The sequence below is a fragment of the Marmota monax genome, unplaced genomic scaffold, assembly GCF_021218885.2.
Source record: "Marmota monax isolate L192 unplaced genomic scaffold, Marmota_monax_Labrador192_F-V1.1 WCK01_AAM20220418_F8-fsc00222, whole genome shotgun sequence".
NCBI lineage: Eukaryota > Metazoa > Chordata > Mammalia > Rodentia > Sciuridae > Marmota > Marmota monax.
The window spans coordinates 1576010-1589232 of NW_026694968.1; the positions used below are offsets into that span (position 1 = coordinate 1576010).

At 33.4% G+C, this 13223-nt stretch overlaps 1 protein-coding gene across 5 annotated transcripts in view; it reads right to left on the reverse strand.

Annotated features, from left to right (window-relative positions):
* The window catches only part of Akap6 (A-kinase anchoring protein 6), a 589717-nt gene that overhangs the window by 45096 nt on the left and 531398 nt on the right, over positions 1 to 13223 (reverse strand). For all 5 annotated transcript variants that reach the window (XM_046427476.2, XM_058573661.1, XM_046427475.2 and 2 more), the window contains one exon: positions 1814 to 2029. In XM_046427476.2, the coding sequence (XP_046283432.1) occupies positions 1814 to 2029 (216 nt within the window). The remainder of the gene's footprint in view (positions 1 to 1813; positions 2030 to 13223) is intronic.

Consider the following 13223-nt stretch of genomic DNA (forward strand, 5'->3'; position numbering starts at 1 on the left):
CTGCAACTTGTATCTACCTCTACACAGTAGCCTGAGTCTCTAAGAAGTAGCTCCCATTTCTCAAAGCTAAAACTTGCCTGTACTGTAGAAGTAGGATAAAAATACCTACATTTGGTCTGGAGAAATCTAGCCTGGCATCCCTTATTATATGATTTCAAACCAGTGCTTAAAGGAAACCAGTTTGTGTCTTCTAAACCAGTTTGAATGCTTCCTAATGTTAGAACTTTCCCTGCTGCAGCTAGATTTTGCCCAAACTTCTTTCACCAATACCAAACTTACAGGCTTCAAAGTTCAGAAAAAAAAAAAAAAAAAAAGGTAACCTCTTGCCCTTCCATATACTCTCAAATATGAAAAAAAATAATAATAAAGAAAAAGAAAAACATGCTAGTTAAATAACTTCACAGCAAATAGGTCATTTCAAAAAAAGATATCCAATTATGTAGACTCTGATTACTGGTAATAATTTGCAAGTCTTAAGAAATTTAACAATTTCAGCTCAAAACAATTAAACAGAACTGTTGAAGAGAAAATCACCCTTAGACTCAACATGGCTTCAGATGCAAAAGATCAGGAAGGTTTACTGATTCTGTGTCCCTTCTGTTTAAAGTCCCTAATGCCAAACATCTGAAACAATATTAAAGCAAATACTGCTTTGTTAAAATTAGGATGCATAGGAAGAAGATATTTTTCAATGACACGATTTTTATATTTGATATTTCAGTTTTGAATCCTGAACTTTCCAAAGACATAGAACTGAAAATATAAACATATAAGGAAAACTTTCCTTTCTATGTATATATATATGTATATATTTTTGTTTATATAAGTCAAATATGAGAGTTGGCCCTTCAACTAATAGCCATTGATTTTGAGGGCATTTGGGGAATACAATCTTTTTATCAATAAATTCTTTCTCATAAGAATAAGGCTTTCTGGACAATACATTTTGTATTATAATAAAGCAACTTCTAGTCTTCTCTATTTCCTTCATCTAGCAACAGCTTGAACCTGTACTCAATTTGGAAAATCCTTAAAAGGAATGACTATCCCCATTGTGATCATGACATTAAAACTCTAAGAAGAAACTTGTCAGTTCTCAGCAATTTAACTCTATCAGAACGAGCTCCAAGTAGAAACAATGGGGGAAATTCATGTACAAGTAGATGGTATTAACTCATATGATATAAGGGAAAGGTAAACAGTATACATTATTTCACTGCATTATCTGCCACGCAAATAGGTTGCTCCATAAACTGAGAATGTTAAGCCACCTCCTAGCAAAATACTCATGGGCGGTGCTGGAGTGGTGGCTCAGCAGTAGAGCATGTGCAAGGACCTGGGTTTGATCCTCAGCACCACATAAAATAAATAAATAAATAAATAAATAAATAAATAAATAAAGGTATTGTGTTCAGCTACAACTGAAAAATAAATGTACTCATGGGGCATTTTACAATTAATGAATATCTTTGGTGAAGGAATGATTGAAAGAATTAAAGGCTTAGGTGGTAAGGTAAAGTGAAATCTCCATTTGATTTTTTAAAAAGAAAAAGACAATGAGGTGAGCAGTTTGACCATTTGGAGTGCCTGCACTCTGTATCCTATTATAAACTAAAATAAAGGGGGAAAAGGGCAATGAGATACCCTAAAAGGCATCTCAGTAAGACAAGTAACTCTTGTGTTATGACAAATGGAGTTTCACTAGTGGGAATACATTTTCCAAGCTCTGGGAAAATTATTTTTTGTCTGAAACAAAAACAAAACAAGGGACAATTACACTAAAAAAAAAAAAAGAAAAGAAAAATTCACTCACAGATTCCTTTCCCATCTTCTTTTGTAGTCGAGTTTGCCACTGGACGGCTTGCATGACAATGGCTTCCCATCTTCTTTCAAGATTTACAATGATCAGCTGCATGGGCTGGTGGTCTGCGTTCAGATTGCAGGTCTCACGGTCATCCAGTAGATGCTGGCATAATCGAAGAATGGAGGCCACTCCTCGACGTCGCTGCTTTATTTCACGACAGAGGGACTGCAACACAGAATTGTTACAATCTATGAACTGAATGTTTATAGGGCGGAGTTCCCTAAAACATGAAACATTCCCTTCCACCATTATTTTGAATTGTAATTATATGCTAGTTACAAACAATAGGACAAGAAGAAGGGCCCTGAGGTCTCTATAGATAGCTAACTAATGCTAGAGAAATTAGCTTCATTCCTTTTTCACTTATTTCTTCCCTTTTTCACTTATTTCTTCCTTTTAAATGTAGGTTCCCACCTTGAAACCTAGGTAGTTAACAATTTCTAATCTAATGAAATAAATCATTTAGGGCATATGAATGCTAAACAGATTGACATGCTTTTTCAAGGTCAAAGAAACACACAAAAAATTGAAATATACTCCAAAATAAAATGGAATTTTTCCAAATTTATTTCTAGACTCTTTGAAAAGAACAAGTTCAGTTTTTTACTGTCTGCGAATGAATTGAATAAGGTTGCAAAGAATTTTTATACATAAAAGCTATTATCTGAAAAAAAAAAGATAAGCAGTATTTCTCTTCCGAAGCTTGATTAACAAAGCAATAATGTTCTGAAAACAGAAATTAAGATACTGGATTATTACTGCACTATTTGTTGGTTGCTGTGTTTCTTTTAATAGACATCACACTATTTAAGAAGGATATGCATGCATCAAAATAGCATTTTGCCCCCAGAAGCATTTGTATTACTGCAGTGACCCTAAGCTGAACAATTCAAGCAAAATAGTGGGTACACATGTCTAAAAATATTGTATCCTTTCTTTGCCTACGGATAGTGTGTAAGTGATATTCTAATTCAAAGCCTTCAGGAGAAATGATGATTATATCCACAAACATCACTGAATTACTAATCTCCCTCTACTGCCACAATTGGACTGTTCTAACAGTTAACAGATTGCTTATTAATCAACAAGGGTAAACAAGACAATGCAATTTCATTTAGTGTGAGAGTTTTAATGCCTGAAAGTATTTGTGCTTAAAATGTTAATCTAGATAAGGCTTCATTAGAAGTCTTAAAATGATTAAGTGCAGTTCATTGAAATGTGCGTGGAGTAGGGGTAGTAGATCAGCAGGTGGACATTTCATACAGATGTTCCACTTATTGATATAATGCATGCTATAGCTATTTAAATGACCGTAACTCAGTAATAGCTGGAATTCTATTATTTCTATAATGAGAGAACCCTGTACCTTTAATATTTCTGAATTTTAAATAAGGTGAGTGACAAATTCCCAAACCTCTATTTATGGCAAAATATGACTAGGAATTTTATTATTCAATTTATACCAGTGCAGCAGTTCCAGTTTTGTTTCCTGGGCTTACCCTTATTTATTTTCCTAGGGTTCATTACTATTTTCCTATATAGCTCCTGATACAACAACCAGGTCTGACAAATTTCTTTACTGATACTATTCATTAGTTCACTGCTGATTGAGGGGAAACTCCTAGACATTCAAGGATAAAACTTGAGAGCCCATTAAAGCAACAAGCATTGTTTCCATCTCCTCCTCCAATTCTGCCAGCTGTCCTTTCTTGATCCACATGCATATTCTCTCTCTCTCTCTCTTTGACACACACACACACACACACACACATACCTACACATCCTATACACTCTTACTCAACAACAACTGTTGAGCAGTCCAAACTACAAAGTCCACTGAATACTTGTCAATTTTTTTGGCCTAATACTGATGGTTCAAGATAATATCATCGCCAATTGAAATTGGTTCAGATGCTTCCTAAGGAAATGCACACTAAGAATTCTGTTTTTGGGGGCTAGGATTGTGGCTCAGCGGTAGAGCGCTGGTCTAGCACGTGTGAGGCCCTGGGTTTGATCCTAAGCACCACATAAAATAAACAAATAAAATAAAGGTATTGTGTCAACTACTTCTAAAAAACAAATGTTTTTTAAAAAAGGAATTTTGTTTTTTGTTTTGTGGTTAATTTATTAAAAGAAAGGGCTATAAAAACCAAAAGATGATTTGTGTCATGGTCCTAGATTTTTAAAACCACTGTTTGAAGTTACACTAGAATAGTAACTACATTTCTCAAGTCAACAAAAAGTCCCTGAGTTCTTAGCCTAAGGACAATTTGCAATTAATGGCACTAAAGGTATGTATGGATGACTCCATAATAAATAAGGCACAGACCATACAAGATAGTATCTGCAAAATGCCCTTATGGGCTTCATTCACCCTCACAGGTATTTTCAAAGTTCTAAAACAGGACTCCTGAGGTTGGTATGGGAAATTTTTATAAATATCATTGGCCATATTTTTTGTAAGTATCTATAATATATCTAATATCTAAATATCCAGAAAAGCTTCACCCCCTTATCTTAATGCACATGAATTAAGATGAAATGGTGGTTTAAAAATGTAAAAGCAGTTACTATTGATATTCACTACCTGATTTTTCAACCTTCACAATTCTACATTTTTCTTACTTTAAATATCTAAAGGGCTTAGTCTACATTCTGGATTAATAATTTATTCTATATGTACACTCTTCAAAAGGAGAGGAAAATTGAGAATTTTACATGGCAAACATTTCAGTACTTTTTAAAATAGGAGATATAACTGGTAAAATAACATTCTTCTACATAAATGTGTTTCCATGACAACATTAAAATATACATATTTATTTATAATCACAAACACATACTAAATAAAATCAGTGGATCTGCTGGCAACATTTCTCAGAATCAGTAGTTTACATTATTTCCATGATAAACTATGCACAGAGAAATGATAAATATAACTACATAGGAATAAATGATTATTATGACTATTTTTGTTTTACATTTCAGAGAACTGTATTTTTAAATAGAAACCCAAGCCAGGCAATCTAAGTAAGGCACAGAAATATGACAAACTTATTCTTACCGCTCTCTTCTCTGCTACACTGACCTCCTCAAATATGTACTGTATCTTCAATGCTAGATACTCATTCAGGAATGAAGGTTTCAAAAATGAACAAGCTACTGCTCCTTTCCTCAAGGAGCTGAAAGTCTACTGGAGGTGAATTATACAAATAAGTATAACCATACAAATGAGTATAAAACAAAGAGGGAAGGAAGTCTGTGCAGGTTAATATTGGAGGAACTAATGAAATCTTCAAGGAAATGGTGGAAACCAGGAAATCCAAGATAAAAGATGGGTGATAGTAGTTACAGGGATAGAAGACCTAGAGACATATGAATGTGGCAAACAAGCCCGAACTAGTACCTTTGGGTGCTTAATAGTTGGGGAAAATGAGAACGAAATGGATGAAAGAGGTCATGGCTGGTTCCTGTACATGGTCATATTGCCCTCCTGGAGAAGTATAAGAAAACAAAAGGTAAAGGAAGTTCAAAAGAAAGAAAAGCATAACTAATATCAATATGTCAAAGAAAAGTATTCCAAATGCTTTAATATTTAGTTATCATTTGGTAATTTTTTGGCAATTTCTTCCTGCAAGGCTACCTTTGTTAGTATAGAGGTTTGTCTTAGAAACCCAATTGTTAGAGTGCAGTTTGATGTGCCACTTTTAAATTTTTTTTCTTTTTTTAAATATTTTTTTAGTTGTAGATGGACACAATACCTTTTATTTTTTTTTATTATTATTTTTTAAATATTTATTTATTTTTTTAGTTATCAGCAGACACAACATCTTTGTTGGTATGTGGTGCTGAGGATCGAACCCGGGCCGCACGCATGCCAGACGAGCGCGCTACCACTTGAGCCACATCCCCAGCCCCCACACAATACCTTTTATATATATAATTTTTTTTTAATGTGGTGCCGAGGATCAAACCCAGTGCCTATCACATGCCAGACGACTGCACCACCACTGAGCCACAACCCCAGCCCTCCCATACTTTTAAATTTCTAATGACCAATTATATTTACTTATGTTTCTACTCATTTTCATCATGTTTCCAAAAAGGCAGATTTTCTATAAAAAGGAGAAGCATTAAAAAAAAAATAAAAATTCTTATGTTTGTTTTTCCTTTACAAAGAACAGATTTACAACACTCTAAACATTTTTCCCCCCTTAGGGAGGGATCATATTATAAAAGAGTTGCTAACAGGGAAAAGATTTTGTTTTACATCTATAGGCTGTCAATTTGGTTTCTAATTCACCAATGGCAATTTACAAGGGTTTTGTTTTGGTTTACCTCCTGACATCCCTGGTCAACTTTCCAAATGTTGAAATCATTCATATACTGAACCAAATAGACAAAATCATTCCTGGCACTGGCTTCAGTATGATGTCATTGAAGGTAAGACTTTCAATGCTGCTACTTTTTTCTTCACAATATCTCAAATGTATCGCAAATGCTAATGTTTTACATAGAAATATTACATTTACTTGTATGTACATGTACTTGATATTGAACAAATGCCATCTACTTCATATGATGATGTAAACAAACTTACAATAAAAATAATTACTATAAGTAGATCAAGAACTGTTAAAATATTACACATACATAAGTAAAGTGTGAGAACCAAATAGAGGAAAGAGAGATTAAGAGAAAAACAATGTTTCAAAAACACCAAAACTTGGGTGGGGGTTGTGGTTCAGTGGTACAACAATTACCTTGCACATGTGAGGTACTAAGTACAATCCTCAGTACCTCAGTACACACAAAAATAAATAAATAAAAATACTGTGTCCATCTACAACTGAAAATATTTTTTTAAACACCAAAACTCAATATATGTTAAAAATATAAATTCTAAGAAATTTGTCTCCAATATCATAATTTTATTCAACATTAATTTAATATTATTAGGTAGGTCAATATAAACAAAGTAATAGAACTTCAGATAATCTGAAAATTGAAACAGAAACTATGAAGCAGTTCCATTTATAAAGGCAAATATTACTTCTAGATTGATCAGTATGATACCTATACCTATTTTTTAAATTCATTCTTTCTAGATATACATGGCAATAGAGTGTGTTTTGACATATTACACATACATAGAATAAGTATGACTTGTTCCAATTAGGATGATTTTGGTTGTATATGATGTGGAATTACTTTGGTCATGTGTTAATATATAAGGATAGGAAAGATACGTCCAATTCATTCTTCTGTCTTTTCTATTCCCATCCTCCCTCCCTTCCCTTCATTCCCCCTTTTTATGATATGAGCAGTTGCTTTCTCTTTGTCTGCTACCTGTAGCCAGATTTTCTAGAGCAGAGGTCCTCAGAGTCTTATTCCCAGGTCCCAGGGGTATTAGCATCACCCAGGAATTGTTAGAACTGCAAATTCTCTGGGGCCATACCATATCTTCTGAATCAGGAACTTTGGGATGAGGCCCAATGAGGTACAGTTTAACAAGTACTACATGTGATTTCACTGCATGCCAAAATTTGAGAAGACAAGTCTACAGGGAATAGAGAAATTAGTTTTCAGTTAAAAGCATCTTGTCAAGTAGATTTTTTACAAGTATAAACAGAAGGTATAAATTCTGATTCTAAAATCAAACTGATAGCCAAGAGTTGAAGGACAATGATAATTAGTGATCACTCTTTTTCTTATTGTCAGCAAATGACCAAAATATAAATAAATGAATGAATCAGTGCAATAGTTTGGATTTTGAATGTTCCCCCAGAGACCCATGCTTGGATTTTCCCCAGGGTGATACTTCTGGGAGGTGGTGGGGCCTTTAGGAAGTAGGCCTAGTGGGAGGTCTTTAGGTCATTTGGGGAATGCCCCTGAAGGGAATTGTGGGACTTTTCCTAGTTGTCTCTTTGCTTCCTGTCTAGAAAGTTTGTGGTTTCACTCCACCACTCACTAGCACTCTGGTGTGCTGCCTCCTTACAGGTCCAAAACAATGGGCCAACCTGTCATGGACTAGAAATTCCAAAACTGAGCCAAAACAAACCTTCTCTCTTAAGTTGGTTATCTCATGTATATAACTTGTTATGTCAAAAAGCTAACTAATATAATCAGTGAATAGATCTTTTCATCCAATCTTATCTTTATGTTATTAATATTTTCTTGATGATATCCAAAAATTTCAGTGAAATTATAATTGAACCTGTGTTATATTGTTTGCATCCAATATTTGGAGCTTCTACTCCTATTTTTACCAAATGTCATTTACTAGTTAATGCCTCTAATAATACGACATTGTGCTAAATTAAATAGAAGCCCTGCTAACAGAACGTTTACACAATAAAACAGAATGATGAAGATTCCTAGGAAGGTAAAAGAGATCAGGTGCATACAATGTTGATACCTGCAGTCATGGTCCAATAAGAATATAGAACAAGTGGGGAAAATGAGAGGCTATATTGGTATCCTATGCAATTTCAGAAGATGCTTTTGACTGGTTGATTCCAGATCATTATTTGGGGGGCAAGGTTAGCAATAGTCATATGCATGATATTTCTTATAGCAATAAGCATTTTTTGAGTATCAATTATTTGCCATGCACTGTACTTTTCATTACAGGATTAACATTAGTGGATGAGAGGCATATAATAAGAAGTGTTACCTGTTCTTAAGATCTTATAATCTGATTGGAAAGAGAAGATGCTGATTCCTCAGCGTGAGATAAATAAATGTAAAGCAAAGGTTATTGATAAAACAACTCATCAGGTTGAAATAGGTTTAAAATAAGGTAAGGGAGGGGAAAATTATTTGTGAATAGTATGACCATGATCCAAGTTTAAGGTGCAATTGATATATATGCTATATTATGGCAATTTACTTAGAGAATAAGAAAGTCCATTACTAGCTGCAGTATATACATTAGGATTCACAGAATTAAAACTAGGCTTGGAAGATGCTGAAGATTGGAAAGGAGGAGGGAAGCAAATATAGGCATTGCAGATTAGAGTATGCACAGAAGAAAAGGTCAAGAAATCATAATTTTTGTAACATTTTAACATGGAAGTTCAAGTGGGTATGATGATAATCATTGTTAAATCATTCATTCATTCATCTAAATGTACTTATTGAGTGCCTCCTACATGCCAGGCACTGTTCTCAGTGATAGGAATATAGCAGTGTGCAAGGTACACACGATTTCTTATTCATAGAACTTACATTTTCATGTATGCAGGTGAGAGAAGCTAGAAATAAAACATAAATAAATATTCTAAAATATCAGATAGTGTCAAGAGCTATAAAATAAATTGGGTGATACAATAGAAGTAAATGGGAAGTTACTTTAGATTGGATCTTCAATAAAGCTTCTCTGAAGAGGTAACATACAATAACAAGTTCAGATAGAGAAACAAAATGTGACTTACTGTTCTGATGCTGTAATAGTTTAGATAAAATAATGTTTATAAAGTAAAAGCTAATATATTTCATTAAAGTCTTATTTTAAAATTAAATATAGAGTGCTATGATTAAAATTTAATGCTTATCAATAAAATAAATTAAGTTTAAAAATTATTAGTGCAATTAAGTCAAGAAACAATAGTCTATTAAAAAATGGTGCTGGGACAACTGGATATCCACATGTAAAGGAATGAATTGGACCCCGACTTTGCACCACATGTAAAACTAATTCAAGATGAATCATAGACCAAAATGTGAGAGCTAGAACTATAAAAATCTTAGAAGAAAACAGAGGAGTAGGTGTTCATTACCTTGAGTTAGTCAATGTTTTCCCAGAATGACAGGAACAGTAGAAATGACTTTTGACTTCTTAGATAAAATACCAAAGTACAAGCAATTTTTGGACTTCTTAAAACTTCTACATTTCAAATGACTCCATCAAAAAAGTGAAAGGACAACTCACAAAATGGAAAGAGATTTTTCAACATTACATACCTGATTAAAGATTTATATCCAAAATATATTTAAAAATTCTTACAATAAAAGCAGTCTTTTAAATGGCCAAAGTATTTGAGTAGACATTTCTTTAAAGACATAAAATGGCCAATAAACACATGAAAAGATACTCAACATCATTAGCCATCAGTAAAATGCAAATATAAAACATAACTTGATAGCACTATGTTTCTACTAAGTTGTCTAAAATAAAAAACATACAAAAATAATAAGTGTTGATCATACTAGAGAATTTGGAACTCACATACATTGCAGATGGAATTGTAAAATGGTGCAGCTACTTTAGAAAACAATATGACACTTTGTCCAAAATTTAAACATAGACTTACTCTATGATCCAGCAACTTTACTCCTAGGTAAGTATTCATGAGAACTGAAAACACTTGATCACATAAAAGTCTGTACAAAAATATGTATAATAGCATTATTCGTAATAGCTCAAAAGTATAAACAATCCAAACATCCATCAATCAATGGGCGAATAAACAAAACATAGCATACTCATATAACAAAATATTATTTGACAATAAAAAGGAATGAAATATCAATACATACTACAACATGGATAGACCTTGCGAACATTATGCTAAGTGAAAAAAGCTACACACAAAAGGTCATATATTACCTGTCTCTATTTATATGAAATGTCCAAAACAGGATAATGGATAGAAACAAAGTAGAACAGTGGTTACCAAGGGCTTCAGTAAGGGTAAAATAGGGAGTAACTGTTAATGGGTAAAGAGTTTCTTATAGAGGTGGTGAGAATGTTTTGAAATCAGATTCTGTAGTATGTGAATCATACTTCAACAAAATTGTTAATTTGAAAAAAGTTCTATTTCTTCATCAATCATGTAACTGATTTTATAATCAGAAAACTTATTATTCTCCTAGGGTATTATGTATGCTTGTGTTACTAGTGATACCAGTCATCATGGTTCTGACACCATGGGTTAGTGCAAGGATGAATAGACTTACAAATATAAACTGAGAGCTTTTCTCCCCCTTTTTCAACTTCTTTTCCAGACCCAGTCTTCTTTGTGAACTTTTGTATTTGTTTTATGTTATTTGTAGAACAGCTATATTAAAAATTGCACTTCATTATTATATAGTAGAATATCTACTTTTCATGTTATTCTAGGAAAATTATGTGTAACTCAAAGTAATGAACACTTCTCTGTTTTCTTCTAAGATTTTTATAGTTCTAGCTCTCACATTTTGGTCTATGATTCATCTTGAGTTAGTTTTACAGGTGGCACAAAGTTAGGGTCCAATTCATTCCTTTATATCTGGATATCCAGTTGTCTCAGCATCATTTCTTGTAAAGACTATTCTTTCCTGACTTGATTATACCAAGTAATGATTATAAAATCCATTGGGATAGAATCATTAATACAAACCTACATATCTTAGTCAAATGGTCAGACATTCTCCTATATGACAATAATGTATTGCAATTTTTAATATAGCTGTCCTACTTCTAGAAATATCATGAAACATATATAGAAAAATACACAAAGACGACTTGGTCTGGAAGAGTAGTTGAAACAAATGTGGAAAATGAAGAATGTTAATTAAATCAAATTATTTCAGTGAAGAATTCCATACATAATCATTTACATCTTATAAAACTGTACTCTATTGCATTATTGGTGTCAGTACAAAAATGGGAGACCTGACATATTGGATGTACTTCATGTACTTTACCAAAGATCATTCCAAATTGGTTACATCTATCTGAACCAATAGAAGATAAAAACAATGCTATCTTCAACTATTTCATCAAGGCTTGCTTGAAAGCAAAAGCCAACAACCAATGAAATTTATCAATTTCTATAGTACTATTCTTAATAGAATTTTCCTAGTTATTTTCACTAAGCCCCGATATTAATGATTAACATTTTTTGTATATGTGTGCCATGAATTTTTAGGTACTTGTATGTATTTACTCATTTAATCTCCACAACAATACATGCATACACATATGCTCACGTGCACACACACATACATACACACACACACATATAGAAAGGGGAACAAAGGGATTATGATTTAGTTTACAAATGAGGAAATGACGATGAGGGGAAGTTAAATAACTGATCAGAAGTAACGCAACTAATAAACAGCAAGGCAGGATTTTAACACAGGAAGCCCAAATTCAAAGCTGATTCATAAAAACTATGATACACAGTTTTCTTTTCATAAGTAATTGTCGCGACCCCTCGCCGGCAAGGGAAAACACGACACAGGATTCTTCTTTCAGCAGTTTATTCAGGCCTTGTTTCATGTATCATCTTCTAGCGACCCCCCGCCGAGCGCCCAAGCATAGCCTAATGAAGCTTACTCAAGTCCAATCCAAAGCTGCCACGCGGGGTTTTCTCATAGGGTGTTGAGGGACAGCGTGCCAACTTTCCCTAATAAGGAGTTGTTTACCAAGATCCACAACGGAGACCGGCGCCATCTTCTAATGGCGGCAACGGTCTACAAACACGGCTCACCACAAGTAATATGAAGAACATGTAAGATGTCTACATTTTCAGACTAACTGGATCCTGACTTCAACTATATGTGGATACAGTCATAAAGTTATTGTTCCTAAGAAAGCCAACAACCTCTTCTTGTAAACCTTTCAGAAATACAATCTTCTAAAGGGCACTCTAGGTCTTCAAATACACAAGAATTAGTAATACGCACAATACTTAAATCCAGGTTGGCTACGAAAACATGGATGGAAAAAAATATAAATCATTAATTAAATAAGCATGTATGGAATACCTATTATAATGGGTAGTATTCAAAGTGCTTGAGATATATCAGTGTACAAAACAGGCAAAAATCTTCTTTCAAGGACCTAATATTCTAATAGATAGAGGAAGTATTATCTCTTGAGAAGGGTATAAATTATAGGAATAATAAAGGAGAGATTGAACAAAGGTAGAAAATGTTCATTAGACAAATGATTAACATTTCTAGCAATGGGTCAGCAGCTCTTTTGGTCCTGAGAACACCATTCTCAAATAAATTATGTGCTTAACTATGTGTAGTGTATAAAGTGTTGAAATAAGAATTTTCACCCTAGAATTGTGAAGAAGTAATTATTCAAAACAGACAAAAAACCCATATTTCAAATTAAGTATGAATGATGACTTGTATATATTTTTTTAAAATATGGCAAATGACATCTTGGTATTTTAACTGATTCCAACCTTGAAAAACAATGTCAGCCAATATAGAGATACAGTTCAGTTGCAAACTCTGGGACTTAATCTATATTGAAGCTAAATATTCTATAAGCATGCAGTGAAGTGCAAAAAACAGCAATTGAAAAATGACATGATTAAATGGCAAGACATGCAATCATTTGCTCTCAATTATA